A 24,895-nucleotide genomic window follows, 5' to 3' on the forward strand; every position below is an offset into this window, starting at 1 on the left:
GAAGGAAAAGAGAAGATCAAGCAAAATAAATATCTGAGGTAGTAATGGCCAAGAATTCTCCTAACTTAAGGACAGACACCAAAACATAGGTCCAGGAAGCTCAGTAAACACCAAAAAATATATATTTTAAAAAAGCTACAACTAGGTATATCACATTCAAACTGCAGGAAACCAAAGAGAAATCTCGAAAGAAATCATAGTGGGGAGAGGTGGGGGATTCCTTATAAGAAAAAGGATAAGCATTAAAGGAGACTTCTCATCTAAAGCCACACAGACAACAGAGTATAGTAAAATATTTAAGGGGATGAAAGGGAAAAAAAACACCATTCTAGAATTCATATTTGGAGAAATTATAATTCAAAATGGAATGAAAAATAAAGTATTTCTCTGACACAAAAACCTGCAACAGAAGTTCCTTGTAAGAAACAATAAAAGAAGTATTACAGGTAGAAATCAATCGTGAAGGTCAGAAACTTGGTTCTACATGAAGGAAGGAAGAGGAAGAGGACTATATGAAGGTAAAATGTTGCATTTTTATTACAATTTAATCTAAACTTTCAATTGTTTAAATTAATAATAGTAACAATGTACAGAGTGTTTGTAACATAAAGATAAGTGAAATGAATGACATCAATGTTATAAGGGATAGAAGGGAAGAAATGAAAGTTGTAAAGCACCAATACTGTTATATGCAAAGTAGTGTTATTTGATGGTAGACTTAAGTTAGATAAAAATACATATTTCAAAACCTAGGGCAACAATCTTTTTAAAAGAAGTATGGTTGATATGCTGAGGAAATAAAATCACTGTATAAATGTTCAATTAAAACCAAAAAAGCAAAAAAAGATGAGAAAAGAAAAGAACAAATGTAACAAATAGAAACCAGTTGCAAAGATGTGAATATTAATGCAAATTATTTCAATAATCACATTAAATGTGAAAAGCCCAGACACAAAAATTAAAAGTAGAAATTGTTAGAGTGGATTAAAAAAAATGGCACAAATTTTATATATGTTGTCTACAAACAACCCAACTTAAACATAAAGACTCATATAGGTTACAAGGACAGGTATAAAGAGAGATACACCCGGCTGCATGCATGCTCAGTCACTCAGCCGTATCCGACTCTAATGACCCCATAAGCTGTGTAGCCTGCCAGGCTCCTCTGGAATTTCACAGGCAAAAATACTGGACTGGGTTGTCATTTCCTTCTCCAGGGGATCTTCCTGACCCATGAATCCAACCCTGGGTTTGATCCGGTGTCTCCAGCATTGGCAGGTGGATTCTTTATCACTGTGCCACCTGGAAAGCCCTAGACCACGCTGACACTAATCAAAGGAAAGGAAGTTCCACTTTTGTGATGACAGTGTGAGAAGCTCTGTAGAATATTCTCTAGTGATAGAAGCAAAATTGGTTACAAAAAACATTTTTTAAAAATCATTTAAAATATCTGGAAATAGTCCTAAGGAATAGATGTATACATATAAGGAATATATATGTATATAAATATGTATATATACATATATGTATATAAATATATATGTGTATATATATGTATTTTATATATGTTTTTTTTTCATTTATTTTTATTAGTTGGAGGCTAATTACTTTACAATATTGTAGTGGTTTTTGCCATACACTGACATGAATCAGTCATGGATTTACATGTGTTCCCCATCCTGATCCCCCCTCTCACCTCCCTCCCCATCCCATCCCTCTGGGTCATCCCAGTTCACCAGCCCCGAGCACTTGTCTCATGCATCTAACCTGGGCTGGCGATATGTTTCACACTTGATAATATATATGTTTTGATGCTGTTCTCTCAGATCATCCCACCCTCACCTTCTCCCAGAGTCCAAAAGTCTGTTCTATACATCTGTGTCTCTTTTTCTGTTTTGCATATAGGGTTATCGTTACCATCTTTCTAAATTCCATATATATGCGTTAGTATACTGTATTGGTGTTTATCTTTCTGGTTTACTTCACTCTGTATAATGGGCTCCAGTTTTATCCATCTCATTAGAACTGATTCAAATGTATTCTTTTTAATGGCTGAGTAATATTCCATTGTGAATATGTACCACAGCTTTCTTATCCATTCGTCTGCTGATGGGCATCTAGGTTGCTACCATGATGTCCTGGCTATTATAAACAGTGTTGCAATGAACATTGGGGTGCACGTGTCTCTTTCAGATCTGGTTTCCTCAGTGTGTATGCCCAGAAGTGGGATTGCTGGGTCATATGGTAGTTCTATGTCCAGTTTTTTTTTTTTTTTTTTAAGGAATCTCCACACTGTTCTCCATAGCGGCTGTACTAGTTTGCATTCCCACCAACAGTGTAAGAGGGTTCCCTTTTCCCCACACCCTCTCCAGCATTTATTGCTTGTAGATGTTTGGATAGCAGCCATCCTAACTGGCATGTAAAGGTACCTCATTGTGGTTTTGATTTGCATTTCTCCAATAATGAGTGATGTTGAGCATCTTTTCATGTGTTTGTTAGTCATCTGTATGTCTTCTTTGGAGAAATATCTGTTTAGATCTTTGGCCCATTTTTTGATTGGGTCATTTAGTTTTCTGGAATTGAGCTGTAGGAGTTGCTTGTATATTTTTGAGATTAATCCTTTGTCTATTTCTTCATTTGCTATTATTTTCTCCCATTCTGAGGGCTGTCTTTTCACCTTGTTTATACTTTCCTTTGTTGTGCAAAAGCTTTTAAGTTTCATTAGGTCCCATTTGTTTATTTTTGCTTTTATTTCCAATATTCTGGGAGGTGGATCATAGAGGATCTTGTTGTGATTTATGTCGGAGAGTGTTTTGCCTATGTTTTATATTTATTTTATTATTTTATTTATTTATTTTATATACATATTTATATACAGAAAGCAAAAAAAAATTATTCATGAAAATACACTATGACTCAGTAAAAACAACCAGAGTAAATGGCATTTGAACCATGACCTATTCCCTCCCTTCCACATGTCACCTTTGTTAGCTGCCACCATTTCTCATTCCTTCCAAGATGAAGAGCTCAAACTGCTTGTTAGTGCAACTGAGAGGTTACAGGAAACCTTCCTTCACTCATCTGCCTCCCTTTGCTGGACAAAAGTTCTATGCCAAGTACAAGAGATAAAGAATACTGCCGTCCTGATCAGACTTGCCCAGCTCATTCCCCACACTGGAAGAGGCCAAACAAGAGGATCAGAAATTACTTCTCTGCCCTGCACTTGGAATGAAAGTTGGGTTTTTACTTTATTTTGTAAAATTTTATTGTATTAATTTCAGGTAATGCAGACTTCTAAATGTAGAAAAATATGAGTAATATACAGTTGCACTGTTTAATGATAAAGGGGTCAATCTCTCAAGAAGGCATTACAATCCCAAACACATCTGCACCTTAAAAATGAAGCATCAAAATACGTAAGTGAAAAACTGACAAGAAGGGGTGTTTAGGATGGGGGGACACATGTACACCTGTGGCTGATTCATGTCAATGTATGGCAAAAACTGCCACAATATTCTAAAGTAATTAGCCTCCAATTAAAATAAATAACTGCAGAGGCCATGGCACCCCACTCCAGTACTCTTGCCTGGAAAATCCCATGGATGGAGGAGCCTGATAGGCTGCAGTCCATGAGGTCGCTAAGAGTTGGACATGATTGAGTGACTTCCCTTTCACTTTTCACTTTCATGCATTGGAGAAGGAAATGGCAACCCACTCCAGTGTTCTTGCCTGGAGAATCCCAAGGAAGCGGGAGCCTGGTGGGCTGCCGTCTATGGGGTTGCACAGAATTGGACATGACTGAAGTGACTTAGCAGCAGCAGCAGCAAAATAAATTAATTTTAAAAAACTGACAAAACTAAAGGAAAAAATAAATAAATCCACTATTATAGTTGGAGACTTCTATGCCTCTTATGTCAGTAATTACTAGATCAAGGAAGCAAAAAACCAATAAAGATATATATATATATGACTTGAATCACACAATCATTTGGTCTCAATGACATCAGAGAATGCTCTATCCAAAAACAGCAGAATATGCATTTGTCTCAAGCTCACATGGAACATTACCAAGGTAGACCACATTCTGATGGTAGACCACACCCTAACAAGTTTAAAAGAATAGAAACATGCAACGTATTACCTCAGGCCATAATGGAATTAAACTAGAATTCAACAACAGAAAGATAGCTGGAAAACACCTCCAAATAGTTTGAAATTGATACCACACTTATAAATAACCCATGATCAAAGAAAAAGTTTAAAGAAAAACTCTACAATATTTTGAACGAAATGAAGATAAAATTATAACTAAAATTTGTAGGATGATTCAATGAAAGCAGTGCTTAGAGAGAAATTAAGAGCATTGAGATGCATGAAAATAAAGATCTAAAATCAGTTAAAATGAACTTGGCTTTTTAAATGAAATTTACAATGAAGAAAACTGCCATTGTTAAGTTCATTGATATTTATCAAACATCTTTCATATGCCAGGTGCTGGGAATATAAGGAATGAACCAGAATGGAAAACCCCTGCTATCATCTAGCTGACATTCTAATGGGGACAGTGGAAAGCTAAACAAGTACATAAGTAAAGAAAACACATTCAGAGTAATGTAAAGAATTATCCTAACAGGGTAATGTGACAAATGCTGGGGGGAAAGGAAACACTTCGCTGTGTGACTGGGATCACTGTATCTGAGGATATGACATTCAACAGAGACTTTCACGACAGTGTTATGACACTCTCTCTCTATATATATATACATATAGTATTAGCCTTAAGCCTTTCTTTTAAACTGCTGCGTTGTTTTTCAACCTTTGGGAATATGTTTGTCTTTCATTTTTTTCACATTCCATGTTATGAATACACACACACACACACACACACACTCATTGAGGTTTATATATATTTAACTATAATTGATCATAGGCAAATTCTAAAAGCAGGCAGTTCTGTAATTGTCTAAGCAAATCAAGACATGTATGCAATTAAAGAATGGATAAGAGCTTTACAAAGAAGAGAAAATATTAGTATCAGAGAGATATATTTTAACAACTTGAAAATTGACATTTTTCTTACAATAAACAATAAACAGACATGTTGCAGATCTTTTCTATTCAAGAGAACGAAATGGTAAGGATCCAAAAATATGTGGTTAAGTTTCCCCAAAACTAATCTTTTGCAAAACCCAGAGGGTTGACACTTCAAAATTATTTATCAGAGAATGATGCCATGGCAAATAAATATAATTGACTTAAAAAGCAAGGTTAATCTGGGTGTTTTATGATTTCTGAAATTCAATTGGGTGCTTGTTTAAACAATCTGTACATCACAGGTTGTTTCATTTTATGTGGACAAAACTAGTAAAAACTAAATAGCTGGGCACACAAGGATTTTCTTTATTTATGATTTTTTCTACAAAAGCTATACCATTGCTGAACTCTGTAATTCAAATATGCCACTTAGATAACAATTACTGTTTTCCCAGGCATCCTATAGAAGGGGTAATGCACAAAGACTTTTCTGTAACCCAAGGTTGTCACTTCTCTTTATACCACACAGAATTCTCCTAAACAGTTTCTGTAAAGAGAACCACACTCTCTCTGATGGCCAAACCTAGCAGGTCACACAATCAGCTGAACAACTTTAAGTAAATTATTTCACCTCGCATGAGGGAGTTATAGCAGATGACCTCTGACATTCTGGGATTCAAAGTTATTTTGTTCAACACTGTTATTTAGAGAATACTTAGTATGCTTCTGATCCTCTTTCAGCTGTGGTCATCTTAAACCTTGTATATATCAGACCCTGCTTTCACAGTGAGATGTCTGATATCCACTGCATTTGATTCACAGCTGGGTCTGAATATATTCTTAATCAGTGTATTCATCTCAAGCTTAATCTATTTGTTTCTAATTATTGAATCCAGCTCAATTTATTTTTTCATTCACCTCTTCAAGGAACCACGCCTTGTCTTTGCTTCTCTAGTCTGTCATTTATATGATCAGGTAGGTCTACCCGGACTCCTAATTTCTAGCCTGCAACTTCCCAAAGCCCCCTACATCCCAACTTTAACAATCTTTAGATTGACACGAGTGGCAGCAAGCTGCACAAAATGAACAGAATTTTGACCATCATTATCACATACTTTGTATTTCCTTCCCAGGATAATTAATGCTTTACAACTTGTCAAAGGTGCATATTATTAATTACAATAGGCCACAACTTTTCTATGAGTTCCATTATAATATTGCCAGCTTTATTATTCATCAGTACATTCCATATTCCGGTCTTATTTTATATGCACCTTGAGATTAAAATGTATTTGCATAAGACTTACTGAATTAAATTGACAGAGGGTTATCAGCCTTTTAAGTTGAAATAATTCAACCAGGTTAAACCTCTACTATAGTTTAAAATTACAATGTGTTAGTGTGGAACACATGGTTGGCTATTATTTAAGCTCCAAATCTAAATAAAACAAGTTTATTTGAGCTTGAGGAAATTGTCATTTGTGCTTTATTATCTATACTTATGATGAAGGCTGGTGATTAATTTCATAGTCTGAACATTTCCAACTTATGAGATTTAACCAACCGATAGAAAAAAAGGTAGTCTTTTTTTTTTCCAAATGGCCATCTGTACCTATCAGAAATTTCATATCTAATTTCATTAGATGCAGGTGGCAGAAATAATTAACACAGCTCTTCATTACATAATAGATCTAATAGGACAGTGGGCATGAGGAATATGGGTTTGTGAAATAAATTTCAATCAATCTGATGTTAACTGGTTTCTTTTTCCTAAAATAGTTTGATCTCTATGCTTCTGTTTTTCCTTCTGGCCTACATACTCACCTTGAGATATCTAATATTGCATATTGACCTCCACAGACATGTTACACAGAGTACAGGACTTGAAGTTTGTTGCAGTGGAGCATCAATACTGCAAATAAGACCTCGAGGCTGGTTCCCCCAGCCTCTGCCCTGTCACCATTCTCTACTTTTCTCTCACATTCATTCACTGCTTTCATTACTATTGATAATAGTTGTATATATGTCCCAATCAAATGGTCATCAATTCATCTCTACCGTCATCTTCACATCTCAGCTCTACTCAATATATTTGATTTCTTCTTCTTTAATCACTCTGGGTTTCCATGCAATCACTCACCCCCATCTAACTTTTTTGCATCTCAGTCCCTTTGCCAGCTCCTAAAATGCTGAAACAACCCAGGTCCCCATCCCACGACCTCTATTTTTATGACCTCTATTTTTTATATCTACTTATACTCAGCTTGAGTGATCTCATCTAGGCAAACGATTTTTAATACCATTCACATGCCAGTGACTCCTTCCACTTGACCTATCCACTGATCAGCCAGCAGACTCCTTGAAAAATCCATCTCAATTTTAAATGAGCATCTTAAATTTACCATGTCTAAAACTGTAATCTCTCTATCCCCTAATTGGCCCCATCTCTGTAAAGCCTCACAATGAAACCAGTTGTCCCCCAAATTTAGAAGGCATCCAGCCATGGTTCCATTGTGGTTGCTGTTGTTCAATCATTAAGTCATGTCTGACTCTTTGCAATCCCATGGACTATAGCATGCCAAGCTCCCCTGTCCTTTACTATCTCCTGAAGTTTGCTCAAATTCATGTCTATCAAGTTGGTGATGGCTATCTAACCATCTCCTCCTTTGGCAGCAGAGGATGAAGTGTGTGTGTGTGTGTGTGTGTGTGTGTGTGTGTGTACACCTTATACATTCCTCATGCCCCACATCTAGTCCATCAGCAGAGGATGAAATGTGTGTGTGTGTGTGTGTGTGTGTGTGTGTGTGTATACACCTTATACATTCCTCATGCCCCACATCTAGTCCATCAGCAGAGGATGAAATGTGTGTGTGTGTGTGTGTGTGTGTGTATACACCTTATACATTCCTCATGCCCCACATCTAGTCCATCATCGAGTCCTATTTGATTCCATTTCCAAACTGTCACCCAAACCAACCTAACTCTTTCTCTTCCATTTACCAGCCTAGACCTAGCAACGGTCCTCTCTTGCTAGAAAGACTTCAATAGCCTCTTATGCCACGGCCAAAGTAATCTTTAAAAAATATGAATCAGATCTTATCATTCTCCCATTTACTAGACTCCAGTGGCTTCACATCACACTGAAAATAAAATGCGAATTCCAAATCATGACCTACGCTAATTCTCCAACATTTCCTTTCACTTCACCCCCTAATTTTTGCTCTATAGCCTTTGAAAACTGTTTGACTCATTGTATGAACCTTGGTTACCACCTGTCAGCCACAATGACCTTTGTCTATTTCTTATATACATGTCCTGTTCACTCCTGTTGCATGTCTCTGGTATTCACTATTTCTTCAGCCTGCAATAAGCTTGTCCAAGATTCATATGTAACAGGCTCTTTATTTGTTACCAAGTCTCAACTCAAATGGTATCTCCTCAAGGAGACTTCTGACTATCTGAAGTAGTTAGTTTTGTCAACCACTATCACACTACCACATTTATTTTATTCACAGCATGAAGTATTATAAAATTACTTTATTTAAGCCCGCTAAATTGGACTGTCCATAAGAAAAGCAACTAACATTTCACCCCCAGTGCCTACAACAGTAGCCAACACATACCAGACAACTCAAGCATTACATGTTAATTTGGTATAAGATGAAAAAATTTACCAGATATTCTACTTTTTGAAGAAAAACAACTTTGTCATATATTTCAATAACCTTTGGCATGTTCTGTAAGACACACAACCCAAACAATCTCTATAAAAGCAAATAGCTAAGAGACTTTCCTTAAGAAAAGTTTGTACAACCTGATAGAAAATATATTGATTCTTTTCATTTGCATGCCTCAAAATATTTTCTTCAAAACAAATACTTCTTTAGAATTGTTACTTCTATAATGACTTAGCAGGCTTTTCAAGGGCAAAACACTACCAAGTAAAATCATTCTACCCATTGATTCCTTAATGCTGAGAGAAAGCAACAATAATGAAGAGACTAACATCCTTCTCCATCCACAAATAGTCATTGCACAAGGGGGCTTCCTTGGTGGCTCAGATGGTAAACAATCTGCCTGCAATGCAAGAGACCTGGGTTCAATCCCTGGGTCGGGAAGATCCCATGGCAAAGGGAATAGGTACCCACTCCAGTGTTCTTGCCTGGAGAATTCCATGGACAGAGGAACCTGGAGGGCTACAGCTCATGGGGTAGCAAAGCGTCAGACATGATTGAACAACTAACACTTTCACTTCACTTTCACTATTAATATAACCTCTTTTTTGGTTACAAAGTGGGACAGAAATTTAAAACACTTCATATTTATATGCTTCCAATGAATATCAAACTTTCTGAGAAACTGTTTTACTTTTTCTTAATAAAAGTACATAGCTTACTTAATATCCATTCCAAATGTGTAACTATATAATCACATAAATAATGTTTAAATTATCTTTATGAAATAATAGAACATGCATTTATATTCATATACAGAGGAAAACAGATTCTTATTAACACTATATATATTAATGCAAGCTCACTTTTGTTTTTTGTGTTTGTAATTCCCAGCGATATAGGCATCTAAATTAAATACAATCATGAACTTGAATATAAGTTTTAATAATTTGTCATTGAACAGTAACTTAGAGATGGTATGGCATCATCATGTGGCAACATGAACTAAACATTCTCTTTTTTAAATAATCTCAAATAGCATCTAGATATTTTCCTTAAACCAGAACTGCTTGTAACACCATTCTTCCTAGTCTTGAACTTTGTCTCAAGATTTCTTCACAACAGAAAAATGTTTAAGCCATGTTATCCACTGACATTTTCCATCCTCTTCTTCATGATCCCTACCTCATTCTACTGTGAGGAAAAATGATTTGATTTTATGACCAAATTGTGTGATGGAAAGTCTAGTACTAGGCACAAGAGAAAGGAGTGGTTGGAAGACATGAGTCTACTCTATCATCATCAGTTACGCGATACTCTGTCTCAGAAACTTTCCCTACCCTGTTCTCTGAGCTGCCTCTTCCTTGGGACTGCCCTCCTCCCTTTCACCTAATGGTGAATTTTCCTCTGGAATTGTCAAGCATCACTAGATTTGTAGAAGAGACAATCTGAGGGTACTTTCTGGAAAACCTTCCAATTACGTCTAAGGAAGTGTCGATATGATTCTGTTTTTATTTTTTCATTTATTAAACTCAACTCTGTTTTCATTTATTAAACTCAATATTATAAACCATAAATCAAATTCACAATGATAAGAGAATGAATGGCATGCATCTATAAAGTTTAAGTATTCTTCCTCAATTATACAAAGCCTGACTTCTTCCAGCTAGGATGTTATGACGTCTGCATAATTTTCCCAGTTTCAGAGAAGTCTATTTTTTAAGTCATGAAGGAACAGATTTGGAGAAACATAAACAACATAAAACTAAAACCAATAATGTAATCAAAAATTAAAATAACCACACAGATAAAATTCATTATATGCAAGTTTCTATGTGAGGCATCAATTCAGCCAAGCATATGTTCTTGTCTAATTCAGAATATGTCAACAAGGTAATCACTCAAGTGGTGATCATAGGAAAGAAAATGTGATAAATATGATTCTGTACCTGCCAGATGTGATTCAGAACACAAACATTAAACTGGAACAGAGTGCAGTATCACATGCGGGTAAAGCACAAGGGCTACAAGGTCATTAATAGTTTACTAATCCCATATTAAGTCAACAGAATGGATGTAGATTTAGGAGCAATCTGCAGAAGTTGAGAAGGGTTTCCATATGAACCCAAAACCTGAACCTTACCACTAAAGAATAGCTAAGTTAAACTTGAAAAAGTTCCCCTTAAAAATACTAAATACTGAAAGAAAGGATGGACTCTCAAAAAATTAAAAAACAAGCAAACCAAAGAGCCAAAGAAGCAAAATGGTTGTTGTATCAACCCCATGCATGCTATGGAATGAGACCCTCTTCAATTAGCTTCTGGAGACTGTCTCATCTCAGACAATTAGAGCTAGTTGCACAAAAATTGTCTCATTCAGAACATGCTTTGAGAGGGCTTACAAGATCCCAACGGAGCTTCCAAACTTGTTTTGTTTTCCTAATTGAAAACTTAGAAGGTAATAACCTCCTCTCAATTCAGAGAAATCTGGAAACCCTAGGATACAAAGCAGTTTCCAAAGAAATTTAAAATAAAATCATGTATCATTAAAAATTGAACAAAACAAACCAAGCATGTCTCCCAAAGAAGCAAAAACACGCCTTTGAAACAAACAGTAAGTCACCACTGTTCATTGCAGAGCGGCATGTCAGTTTCAGAGTCGCAGAATGAATGTGCAAGTTGCCAAATTGAACTAATTCATGTTCTGAATTAAAATAAAACACCCTCAATGTCGTAGGCCACTCTTGTGGCCCAGCATTTCTAGGGTTTGCTTTGATCTGTCGTGGGACACATGGAGGCATCAAACAGCTGCTTTGGCCCACGCTCTGCTCCTGGCAGCCACCTTTCCACACAGGATTCCTTTCTTGCATCTAGTCCTCCTTGATGGAGTGACCTACATATCCGCACATGTGGCCAAAACTCCAAGGATAAGAAGGAAGAAAAAACTGCACCCTTTTCATTACAAGGAAGTAACTGAAAAGCTGCTCTTTCGAGCAAAAGAAATACCACCTCGAGATCCACCTCCCCAGGTAGACTCAGTGCTTCTGGTTTCAGCTATTACAATTCCAGGAGGGAAGCATATGTGATAACCATGAATAGCCAGGTCATCCTAACAGCGAAAGAAAAAATATAAGTCTTCCTTTCTGGAGAAGTGTGAACTCTGATAAAACTATTGATTTCATGTAGGTTAAATTCATTCAGATGCTCATGTAACAATTGGTCACAGAATGCTATGAGCAAGGACCTGGGTAACAGCTTGTAAAAGTTATGAAGTTGAATGATATAGATATCATCCTTCAAGGAACTTCCCATATTGGAGAAAAGTTACAACACGCACATACACTGGCATGGGAAAATAGACTGCTGTGATGAGATTCCATCTATGTGCTTAAATCCAGCAATCAGATACAAATATGTATTGAGCACTAATTTTGCAATGACTCTTTAAGCCCAGTGATTCTAAAAGACATATACTTAAACATGTATAAGATATTCTTGCACTCAATGAGCTTATACTATTTAGTTGGGTAAATAAAACACAGATGTTAAAAAGCATGGCAATCACATATCCTGGTCATTTTTGAATCCAGCACCTGGCACATAGTGGTTCTTTGATAAATTATGTGTTTTGTGAATGAATAGGTAACTGTGTGTATATTTGCACATATACATGTGTGCATGTCAGTGTATGTGTACATGCATGTAGGTATGCCTATGTCAGATGTTATACTGTATTTTAAAAGAAGGCTGACACCTTTAAAAATGCCCCTCCTTTGTGTTCATTTGAGGTATTTCAATGAAAACGGGCAAAGGAAGACTCACTGATACAATTCTCCACTTGAGACACACATGATAGAATAACGTTGAAAGAACTCTAAAGAGGGAATAGTGACTTTAGAAAGATGCTCTCTACATGTGAGATCTACTACAAGAGAGGGGTTTAGCTCCAAAATGGGGTTTTCGTGTCAAATGTGGAGTGAGCCAGTCTGAACCCCAAACACAAAATGTACATCCTATTGAAAACTTGTGTATTTGTCCGGTAATAATACAGATTAGAAATACAAAATAAGCTATTAATCCTCAACAGAATTTTAAACCTAATAAAAACAACTGGCATCACCTTCCACCTCTCCTTCTCTCCACTGCCATTGGCTTTTATTAATTCTGTATCAGCAATCAAACCCATCTTTTCCTTCCTATTCCTATTGTTATCATCTCAATTCATGACTTTCTCACCTGGACTATTGGCCCCATTTTCCCACTTTCTGGTCTCAGAGCTCTTTCTGGTCAGGCCAATCCTGTTATACACCTATTTAAATTTCTTCGGTAGTTCCCAATTTCCTATAAGATAATATTCACATTTCTTGTCATGCCATTCAAAATCCTTTGTGATATGGCTTTATCTTTCTCCACCTCTCCTGACATACTCCCTCCTTCCTTCACCCATACTGTGCCCAAATGTACATGTATTCCAACCATAGTAAACTCTTTCATGTAAAAACTACTCTAGTGTACTTCTGTGACAGAGAAAATAATGGTCCCCAAAGGTTGCCATGTCCTAATTCTTGGAACCTGTGAATGTGTTAGCTTGTATGGCAAAGGGGACTTTGCAGATGTGATTAAGGAACTTGATATGAAGATTTCTTTTTTTTTACTAACCATATAGACCCTAAATGTAATCACAAAGAGACAAAGAAGAGAGTCAGAACTAGAGGAGATATGACAACAGAAGTAGAGGTCAGAGAGAGAGCTTGGAAGATGCTATGCCATGGGACTTGAGATCCAGAAGGAGCCACAAGTCAAGGAATGCTGAGAGCATCCAGAAGCTTGAGAAGGCAAGGAGGGGGCGTGTACCCTGGAGCTTCCAGCAGGAATGCAGCCTTGCTGATCACCCTGATTGATTTTAGGATTTCTGCCCTCCAGGACTGTAAGATAATAGATTTGTTTTGTTTCAAGCCACTAAGTTTGTGGTAATTTTTACAACATACGGAACTAATACACTATACTTGTATGTCTCATATCACTTATTTTTTACAAGATCTTTAACAATAGAGATGGAAAAGGGTTCTTGTTTTTTAATCCCCTGAAGAATTTAAATTGCTTGTTTATAGTATGCTTTGTTTGAAAACTATTTGCTAAGTATAAAAGAGTAACTATAACTGAGTAGTGAATATGAAAGGACAATGCCTATAGCACTACCAAAGTTATGTTACATGGATTTTATAATGTGAAAAAGCATTCAGCTACAAAAATAAGCACTCCATATACTTCCAAAACCATAATCATCAAAGTTATGGGGAAATTGTATCACAATTTTCAGAATACAATTCATAAATGTGGAAAACAAAGTGACCAAGCCTAACAAAGATAAAACATTTCACATTCTTTTACTATAACTTCCTATAATTTTGTTTTTTAAATAAGGAATCCAAAAGTCAAATTCTACAGTTATCTAAACATTTTAACCTCGTTCATACCCAGGCACACCTGATGTCACTCAATGTTATTTAGCACACAGTAGGAACTCAATAAACGTTTGTTAACAACTCTATGAAGAACCAATTTCTCTGTCCTTTGGGAAGATGAAGGGGCTTCAGCATTAGGTCAGAAATGCATAAAATCCTAAAAGAAACTAATAAGCAAATATAGCTGTGCATGTCATATATAAATACTCATAACTGAAAACAGAGATTCTTTTCAAAGTTTTTTAGTATGTTAGTACTTGTGTATGTGTTTGGAAATATATTTATAAAAGCCAACGTTCTTTGGAAATTTTTAAAAATACAAACATTGCCAACCAAGAAAGTCCTTTCAAGTTGAACCCCATTCTTTCGGGATATGCAGGTAAGAGCCATTGTTTTTTCAAGTTAACTTTGCCTCATGACTAGTGCTTTATTTTAGCTTGACCATTCTTGGACCCCTCTACCTCCTATTCCAGGTCCAGCCCCCTAGAGCAGCAGGAAAATCTAAGTAGCTTATTGTACATTCATCCTTCCATGTTCTTCACTTTCATACTTCTACCAGCAGCTATTATTTAGTGAATAAATGAAAAAAATCTTTATTGACTTGTCTTCTTTTTGATACTTGAATCATTATAATAACAAGACCTTAATGACAGCAACATATTTTTTAATAATTAAAAAAATACTTTATAATATGAATGTATTTGTCTACACAATTTGAACAGTGCTAATGCACAGCTACAAACTGACATGATGATTGCATTATTAAAAATAAAATTTTTGGTCTCCTTAAAAAATCTCAGTGAAAATTTCTATGTAAAAAAATCTCCCCAAAAGAACAGAAATCTATGCATTTTTTAGAATGTAAGGCAATAAATTGAAGACAATAAATGTTTGGAAAATATTATGGTCAATTAAAATAGTTTCTGAGCAATAATTCATTAAAAGTTTTCTTCCCATGTTTATTTTCTGTTTTTTTTTTTTTTTTTTCTGTGATTTATTACTGAATTTCCACCAACTCTGAAAAGCCACCAGATGGCATCAGAGAGTTCAATTACTTTATAGGACATCTTTATAGGAAAAACTGGAAGAATCTTCAAGCTGAAGTTGTCCTTTTTTTTTTCTAATATGAAAATATATTGAGGAAAAACATATTAATTTATTAGAATATTAAGCCTTTTCTTATCACTGAGAAAATTTTATCATTTACAACATATTTTTCTCATATCCGGGATACAAAGTAACTGGAACAGGCTTTTAGAAATAAAAGTAAAATACCAATGATAGAACATAACTGAAATCAAGGCAGCAATACAAATTGGAAAATATTTTAAGGACATACTGAAGCGACTTAGCAGAAGCAGTAAAATATAACTGAGTATTGAATAGTGTTTAGGATACCTGCAAGAGCCTTACACATACTTTTTCAAGAAATCTTTATATACAACCCTCAGAGATTTTAAATTTTACCAAAGTTATTCACTATCATTGCCTTAAGGCAACATTTTCCATGCAAGGCAGCACTCTAGATGTCTTAAGAGACTACAATTCTACAAAAGGAAATTTGCCGTAAATAAGCAAAAATAAGCTAAAACATAGCTTAGTATTTTGAACTGCCAAACCTAATTTCACTTAGACACATCACCACCTGCTAGGGAAAGTACCTTATTTTTTACTTGAGCTTTCTAACTATATAGAATGTGCTTTTTAATAAGACAAACAAAAATCATAATTTTTCCCTAACTGAAAGTCTGTTTTAAACTGATAACACCCTCTGCTATGCAGCCTTAGGGAAAGTGTGTAGGATCAAGCTAAATGCAGCCTCCTCCCATGGGCCTCAAAACACTCTGACTACAAACTCTGCCCATCTAAATTTGTTTGATCAATGTGCAAAAATGTAAAATATGTTACAGAAAAAAGGTACCATTTTATGTACTGAGTATTCCTTCAAGCTGTTCAATAAGTGCTTGTGAAAGGAACAAAATAACAAACTTCTATTTCCACTGATGATGTTGCAGTTCAGAACTTTTACATCATGAAAAAGGAAACTGAGGTTCTATAAGGTTCAATGACTTGTCCTCCATCAATCAAGGCTTACTAGTGGTTGGATTGAAATCCAAGTTTAGGTTGCAACTCTATAGACTTCATAATATTCACCAGACCAACCTAAACCACTTCTATAAAAATAACTCAAAGTATGTGTTTTCTTAGTGATCACTGCTGTAGACAAAGCTGGCATGTCAAGATTAGTTATTTGTGGAAATGTTCTATAATAGTCAACATGAAGATTAACCATGGAAAATTTTAATACACTTGTAAGCTATTTTCCTACCTGTCTGTATGAAATAAGGGAATGAAAATTAAAGCAGTATTACCCTACATTCAGGAAATTAGTCTATGCAAACATATTTGATATCTAGGTCAAAAACTTTTTGATTGGAGAAAAGTTGATCCTTTCTATAGTACAATAATTCTTATTATCATAAAGATCTTGGTCTTATTATCATGACCAAGAGCTTTATACTTGTTTTACCTAAATAGAAAAAATAATAAGAGTAATAATTTCTAAGGGTTAAACAAAAATAAACAGCCCTTATACTATTTTCTATAACATTCACATACTTTTTTAATCTGACACCTTTCAGATCCCAAGATAAGATCATCCTGCATTATCCAAAAAGAACCTAAATCTAACAACAAGTGTCCTTACAAAAGAAAGAGAGAGGGAGACTAGAGATCTAGAAGGGGCAGCCATGTAAAGATGGAGGCAGAGACTGGAATGATGCAGATGAAAAAGGAGCCACCAGAAGATGGAAGAGGCACGGAAGGATTCTCCTATAGAGTCTTCCCAGGGAATGTGGCCTTGTTAAGACCTTGATTTTGGACTTCTGGCCTCCAGAGCTGGGAAAATAGATTTCTGTTGTTTTAAGTCCCCCAGTTTACGGTAATTTGTTACAGCGGCTACGGGAAACTAATACAACTCCAGATGAACCAACCCATCAGCTTATTGGTTCCAGTGACTGCCACAGCTCATATGCTCCAGACTGAACTCACTTTATCTCCTATCCCTGAAAAAACCAGTCCTTGCCCCTCTCTCTGTAATTGATGACACTGTCAACATAACCTCTCCTCAAGTGATTTCACAATTCAACTCCGAACGTTCACTTGATCCCATTTATTCTTCTGCAGAAACATGTTTTCAGTTCCTATGACTGTTTCTCAGACCCTCAGTATGGTGGAATATCATTTTTATTAAGGCCCTAACTGTTCACTCTGGAATCCCACTACAGCCTTTCCTACAGGGACCACTGTCTGTCCCCAAACAGATCTGACCATGTCACTCTCACATGTGGCTCCTTAGAGCTTGACCCTCTGTGTTTCCTCCACTGTAACGGCAGCTTTACTGATGGACCATATAGCACTATTCCATGTACATCAAGGAGTTTCAGCTTTATGGTGTATAGAAGACACCACAATAAATAGGATCAGCAAATCAGAGACCCAACCTCAAAGATCAAATTTTCTACTAAAGGGACCTGCAAAGTAATTAGCCAAATTAGCTAATTAGTTTTAGCTCAGCCAAAACTTTTTGTTTCTAGACAATAAATCCAAAATCCCTTATAGAACACATGAAACCCTTCACACTCTACGGCCCATCTACTTTCTGGGCTTCATCTTGTCACAAGGACCTATCAACAGTTCCCTTTACTTAAGTTAAGTGGTCCTTCCAAGTTTCTGTTCTTTGGAAACATTTAATATGATTGATGGCCCTGCAATCTTCCTATTGCAGAATTATTTTCTCCACCTCTTTTTTTTTCAAATGTTCCACATCTAGTCACCAAGCTCAATGGGTTCTAACTTTAATGTTACTTTCTCTTTGTCTTCCCTGTTCTCCCTGCTGTTATGTTGAGTCAGGAAAGCATTTTTGTGTCAAACATTTTTGGTCAAAAAGAAAGCAGACTTTTAGGATTCCACAAAGGAAAAGGGGTTATTTCTGAAAGTATATTTGTGGGATGCATGTGATTCTTAAAAGTTATCAAGATCCAAAGCTTCACTAGAGTCTGTTTCTTCTTTCTTCTTCCCAGCCTTCCTTTCTCTTTCTTTCTCCTGTTTTCTTTTTCCTTCTCCTCCCTTTCTCCCCAGCTCCTCTTTATCACAGACCACAGATCACATTTTCCCCTCAGCAAAAAGTTTCAACTTCTCTTTTTTATCACCCCCAATCCCATCTAAATCCTGAAAGACCATCCTCTCTCTAATCTCCAGTCCAAGTCCAATAGATGTGTTTGATAGACTCAGAAAATCATCAATTGTGGTAGAGAGAATAATGCACTCACCTTCCCAAAGATGTCCATATCCTAATCCCTGGAACATGTAACTATGTTATATCACATGGCAAATGGGGCTTTGCAGATTTGATTAAACTAAGAATCTTGAGATGAAGAGTTTATCTAGGCCAGTCCAATGTAATCGCAAGGGCCCTTCTAAGGGAAAGAGGGGGGCAAGAGAGTCAGAGTCAGAGAAGGAGATGTCATGTCTGAAGTAGAGATTGGAGTGATGGGGGACCATGAGGCAAGAAATGCAAGAAGTCATTAGAAGCTGTAAACAACACTGAAACAGATTTTCCCCTAGAATCTGCACAAAGAACTCAGCCTTACCAATCTATTTCAGACATTTGACCTCCAGAACTGTAAGATGATAGACTTGTGTGGCCATAAGCCACTCAATTTTTAGTAATTTGTTAAAGCAGCAACTGGATACTAACACAACAGTGTCCCTAATTTCCAGGTCACCTCATGGGATCACCCTCAAGCCTACAGTAGACTGTCCATTGATCAGGGGTTGATCCTCTGGTCCAGCAGTAGTTACCCCTGTGCTGCCTCTAGAATTAACATCACTTTCATAACATGATTTAAAATGCCTAGCATTGACGGACTCCTTACTGTTGCTCCCTAAATAGAAAAATATACCTTTTATTATCCCCATGATACACTGCTATACTGCTATATTTATTAATTTGCAATATTCCCCTCCCAACTGAAATCCTACTCAACTTGCAAGATTCATCCCTATTGACTTGTGTCTTCCCCATGTAAATTCACCACAAACCAGGCATAAGTCTCCACGATGAACGTTAATCTACACCAACACTATGTGAAATTGTATTGACAATTAAAACTGAACAAATAAGTTTATGGTGAAATTCTTAGGTATATCACATGATTATTAAACACAGTTACTAGATAAATTTTATTCATGTGGCATGTGTAGGGTCCATTTGTTTGTTAGATTTATTCTGATTAAAGACATTTCAAATGAATATCAAAATTATTCTAGATCTAACTTCAAATTTTATTTTTAAAAATGAGATAAATAGAAGAGCAGGATTTTTTCCCAATAAAAAGTAAAGTGCACTTTTTTTTTCACTTCAAAAAGGAAAGAAACAAAGCCTCAGAAGTTTGGTCTTACAAATTATACCAAAGGAAAAAAGAGAAACGTTTCATCCTTTTTGACATGTTTGACAAACTGGGAATAAACACTTGGTAACATAATAAAAGGCAGATGCTGGGGGGGCTAGGTTGTCTCTTAATCATGTGAAATTAAGCTCACTGACATCCAGGAATGCCCAAGAGAGCTGATGCACATAAATCACATTGGTATGAGATGGAAGCACCCCACTAGACTTTCTTACTCTTCTTCAGTTAAATCTCACGTTCCTTACACAGTAGCATAATTTCTTTAACCTGAAGAAATGATGATACAAAAATAACAAACACAAAGGTTAGAACCTAAACTGTGTCACTGGTTATTTAACTACCCTTATCTTTTATATTTGGGATTTGAGTTACGAGTCTGAGAAACCCTCAAGAGATTTGTTTTCCTCTTGCTGCCAGAAAGAACTGCATCTAAAACTGCATTTTACATAAACAAGTGGCCATTGTCAATTTCTAGAATGAAGAGAAGATCAACCCCCTGTGGTAATAGCTGGCAGCTTTAGGTAGCTTTAACGTATCTTAAATATTTTCTAGAATAATATGTAATCATTGGTTTATATATTATAGTCACTTCCATTTCTCCATCTGGTCTAATAATTGTGAATACCTTTTTTTGTATACTAAAGTCACTGGCTTACATTTCATTAATCAGTAATCATGAACTACACCCTTTTTCATGGTGGTCTATATTGAACAATACCATTAAAATCAAAACATTTGCATGATGGCAATATTTCTTTAAAGCAGCACTAAGTATAATAAAATTTCAGTATGATAATATTTAAAGAATCATTTTCCTGTCCTTCTAACAGATTTTGAACTACATATCAATAATGTAAAGACTCATGATTTGCAAAAGTTTATTGTCTTCATATAAACCCTCTATCTTAGATATTGCTTATTCTGAGTTTTCCCTTTTTGCTTCAGTGGTCTCATGTTATACATTGTACTAATAAAGACATTTAAGAAAAAAAATGTTCTATTTTAAAAAGAACATTTTTTTTCTTAAATGTCTTTATTTTACCTTTATTTTTCTAATAGATATAACCTAGCCTCAAAATTAAAGCCATTGATTGATTCATTCATTCATTCATTTATATAATCATTACTTCATTAAGACATTTCCTAGAACCCTGACTCTGAAACATTCACCATATTTGGCACTGTAGAGGTTATAAGCATATATAAATCATGGTTCTTGAGTTTGTCAGCTTATAGCCTAGAAATAGATATGAGAGCAGGGAGAAACAGACAAAAAGTCTAGACCTCTTTCTCTTTTCTAAGCTCTACATCCAGGTTCCTCTAGCTTCATTTCTCTCGTGTCCCAACTCAGGCCAAATCACAATTCACACTTTAGTTCCCCAAACTTGACATACTTTGTATGCATACATTATTTCTCTGCCCCTGAATTGTATTCCAAACTCTCCTAGTTACACAAAATAAAAATAAATATTTAAGAACAGCCATTATTAACAGAGGCCATACTATCTTCTTGGAATGACCTTGTAAAAACATAGAATTTCACAGACTTCGACCTCTCGAACAAAATAGTAATATTTTTATAGTTAAAAAGAAGTTCTACCAAGACACAATGAAATATTCAAAATAGATTTGCAAATACACTAATAAAGAAAATGGAGGGAGAGAGGAGAGAGAGAGAGAAAGAAATAAACCAATGAGAATATTAAGTTAACCTTTCTAAACTGGTTGAAATACAAAGACCCTCCAAGCAAGCATCTGATTTCCATGTGGTTTCTGTACACAATTCTACAAATGACAGCTACTCAAATGTTTACTTACTGAATTGCTAACACTTCACACACTTGAAAAGGATGGGTAATATTGATAGTTTTTGCCTCTTTCTTCAAGTGCCGCTTATAAAAACTAAACCCAAAGCAAAAAATTGTTCCAAGAGAAAAATCTAATGTGTAAAAAAGGCTCTTTGCTCTCATAGATGTCAAAGGCCTTGATTCTAAATATATGCAAAACTTTAGAACATTATCTGAGAGACCAGACCCAATCCTTGACTGTATCATATGTGTACATGAAGTGATAATTAAAATAAAACAAAACATTACAAAGTAAAAATTTTAGTGTTTCAATCAAGAATGTTAGAATAATATAACTGCTTTTTTATATTTAATTTGTTCTTTAAATTACTAGCAATGGGGGTGTAAGCAAATGTGATAAAAATAATACATCTCCAGCTTGGGTATGAAGAGCTCCTATTGCTTTCAAATTAGTTCTGTTAATGAGAAGCAAATACTTACTTCTAAATTTTTATGGAATGACCATATGTGTTTACCTAAAGTAAACACCATACACAATTAACATCCCATAAAAACTCAACATCACTGTGGGTATCATAATCATACTTAATATATTCTTGGTTATTAAAATATCTAGTTTTGCTTTTCTAATGGTCACAATGGATTAAAAATAATATTCTAGCAAAAGGCACGTGAAAAGCACTGGCTTTGGAGTCATGATTATGGAACTTGCAAAGGTTGACAAAACTGAAATAGAAAAGAGAATTAAATGATAAGAAAAAAGAACAAGGATAAGGAGCCTTTCTTGGTTGGTTAATGTGTGAGATCAAACATCAAAAACTGATTTTTATTTCCTGGCCTTGGTACTTCTGGCTTTACAGGTTGGGCTGGGTGTGAAGATCAAGCCATTAATCTTTGAAGAAGATGCCAAGTGCACTCCTCTTCTACTTGATCTATGGAGATCAGTAATGCTGCTCTTCAGAAAGCTACATATCTGCTTCCTTCAATAAAGGTGCCATGGAAACAGGCATCAGTTGAAATGTGTGCAAGCTATGAAAGTCTATGGGTAAAGCAACAGTATCTAAATTATACTTAATATAAAAAAATCAAACAAATAAACTTCCAAACAGTGAGATCTTAACACAGATACTGGGGGGAGCCAACTTCATTCATATTATACAGAAAAGTAAAGAAATCAAACATGCCACTAAATCTCAGTACCTGCCCTGTCATTTTGACATTACTATACAGAAAACACATTCAGTTTCAGAGGTATTAAAAAGCTAAGTGACAATAATATTCGTAAACAGAAGAGAACAAAGTCTGAGAACGTTTGCCAAACTTAGGACAGCATTTTATTACCACCCTCTTAAAGTAATTAGATCATTAACATAAAAATTGAACTTGAGACAGGTCACTGAATTCTCTCAGGTCTCTGGAGCTGCAAGAGATATGAATTTTCCAACTGCCCCACATTTCTAGCTCTGCTCCCTTGCTTCTCAAACATACAAAGTTAAGCTCCAATTTAATAAACTTTTCCCAAAATTAGAATATAGAATGGACCTGTCACCACTATTTGATGATGGAAAAAAAAAATCACGCTTGCATTTTGACAAAGAAAACAGAGATATGACATACACAAAAACATTTTACATAATAAAAAATGATAACCAGAAAAATGAAGTTATTAAGACTCAAACACTATTTCCATTTTAGAGAGTTGCGTTTTGTTACAATACTTATACAGATGAGTGTTCTTCTATGTGACCAATACCTCAAAGATCCGTGTTAAGTGTTTTTAATGTAAATTGCTATTCTATAAAATATCACTGTCATAGAAATTGTCAGCTTTCATCACAGTTTACTTCCCCCTTCTACCAACTCTAACTTCCACGGGTACGCTCAACTTTCCTCGCACTTGGCAGACAAAGAAATCAACATATCTGCTATTTGCCAGTAATCCATTCAAATTTCAAAAGCTACTATATTATAATACTGCCCTATAATATTATAATTATAATATATTATAATATAATAATAGGGCTTTCTCTCATTCAAAAATATCCACCAAGAGGAACAGACAAAATAATGTGTAAACAAAGAAACACTAAATTTTTTTCATACTGCCTACAACAGCTATACAACAACCAACAGTTCTAGAGCTAATAGGCCAAATTCCTTTAACTCTCAAGCCTGTGGTGTCATCCGCCTGCATATGCAGGAAGGACTCCCCAGACTTCCTCCCAAGCTGGGGCTCATAACAGCAGACTGCTCCCTATTTCCCTGGGATGTGGCCCTTTTCACTGTCGAATCAAATATGAGTTTGAAGTCTCTTAACCTAAGGGACCGAGAATGGTTGCCATGGCCCCATCTCATTCCTTTCATTCCTTCTTTCTGAATTCCAAAGATATGCTTGTTTGTACAGTCCTTGATATCACAACACTCTGTAGCCTCTTACACACTTTCTCTTCTTTTTCCCACTGTCTCTCTAGAACTAACAGATAACACATTCTAGTGTCAGCAACTAAATACAATACATTCCATCCTTCATTGTACCGAAAAGTTAGAGCTTCAAAAATTCTGGAAAAAAAAAAATTCTGTTGCCCCATGTAAAATGTGAATGTGGCAATATTATTATCAGTGATTTGTTAGATGTAATATAACTTCACACAGATAATAGCTATTTTTTCAATTGTCTCATACATTTTTCTAACTCCAAGAATCACAGTCAACTGAAAACCAAGATGTATGTTAACATCAAAGTTTTCCTTAAGTCTCAAGATTTTTCTATTTAGCAGCAGCTTTCATATTACTATTCTACTTCATCTCTGATATTTCCTACTTACATGTTAGGATGCTTCCCCATGACATTTTCTTTAATAACTTTGGGTTTTTTAAAAAAAGAAAAACTGCAAAATAAATCAGCAAAGAATCTGCCCTAACTATAGCTGACATCGAAATGGTGACAGTAAAAGTTAACGTGAAAAAAAATTCACAATGATTCCATGCAAAAATTTAAATGACACTCTATAAAGAAAATTGAAAATCATACTATAAAATGAAATCAACCACAAACTCAATTCATTTCAATTCATAGTAGTTACCAAAATAAACCATGTCTTTTTCAACCTACTCCCACTTTTCTAATTCCCTGTAAGTTATGCTCCACTCATTTAAAGATAAATCTACAGTATTTCCGCAATATGGATCCTGGATAATTTTCAACCTATTCACAAATGGTACATGTATAAACGTAACACCATCACTTTAAGCCACAATGAGAGAAAAGGAAGGAACACTACATACCAGAACCTCTTTTGGTCACTACCTTCAAACTCTGAGTAAAAGTAGCATATAAGAGAATCAAGTGAGGAATCGGAGCTTTCATCTTCCAGCTCTTAAAGGCTGTACCCTAAAGCAAAGATAAAGAAGAAAAACATACATTTTAAAAATATATAGCAATAT

At 35.5% G+C, this 24,895-nt stretch overlaps 1 protein-coding gene across 1 annotated transcript in view; it reads right to left on the reverse strand.

Moving 5' to 3' along the window:
* IL1RAPL1 (interleukin 1 receptor accessory protein like 1) overlaps positions 1–24,895 on the reverse strand; it is a 1,418,929-nt gene that overhangs the window by 1,155,422 nt on the left and 238,612 nt on the right. The window contains exon 2 of the mRNA XM_043896687.1: positions 24,737–24,842. Within this exon, the coding sequence (XP_043752622.1) occupies positions 24,737–24,818 (82 nt within the window). The 5' untranslated portion in view covers positions 24,819–24,842. The remainder of the gene's footprint in view (positions 1–24,736; positions 24,843–24,895) is intronic.

The sequence above is a fragment of the Cervus elaphus genome, chromosome X (assembly GCF_910594005.1).
Source record: "Cervus elaphus chromosome X, mCerEla1.1, whole genome shotgun sequence".
Classification (NCBI taxonomy): Eukaryota; Metazoa; Chordata; class Mammalia; order Artiodactyla; family Cervidae; genus Cervus; species Cervus elaphus.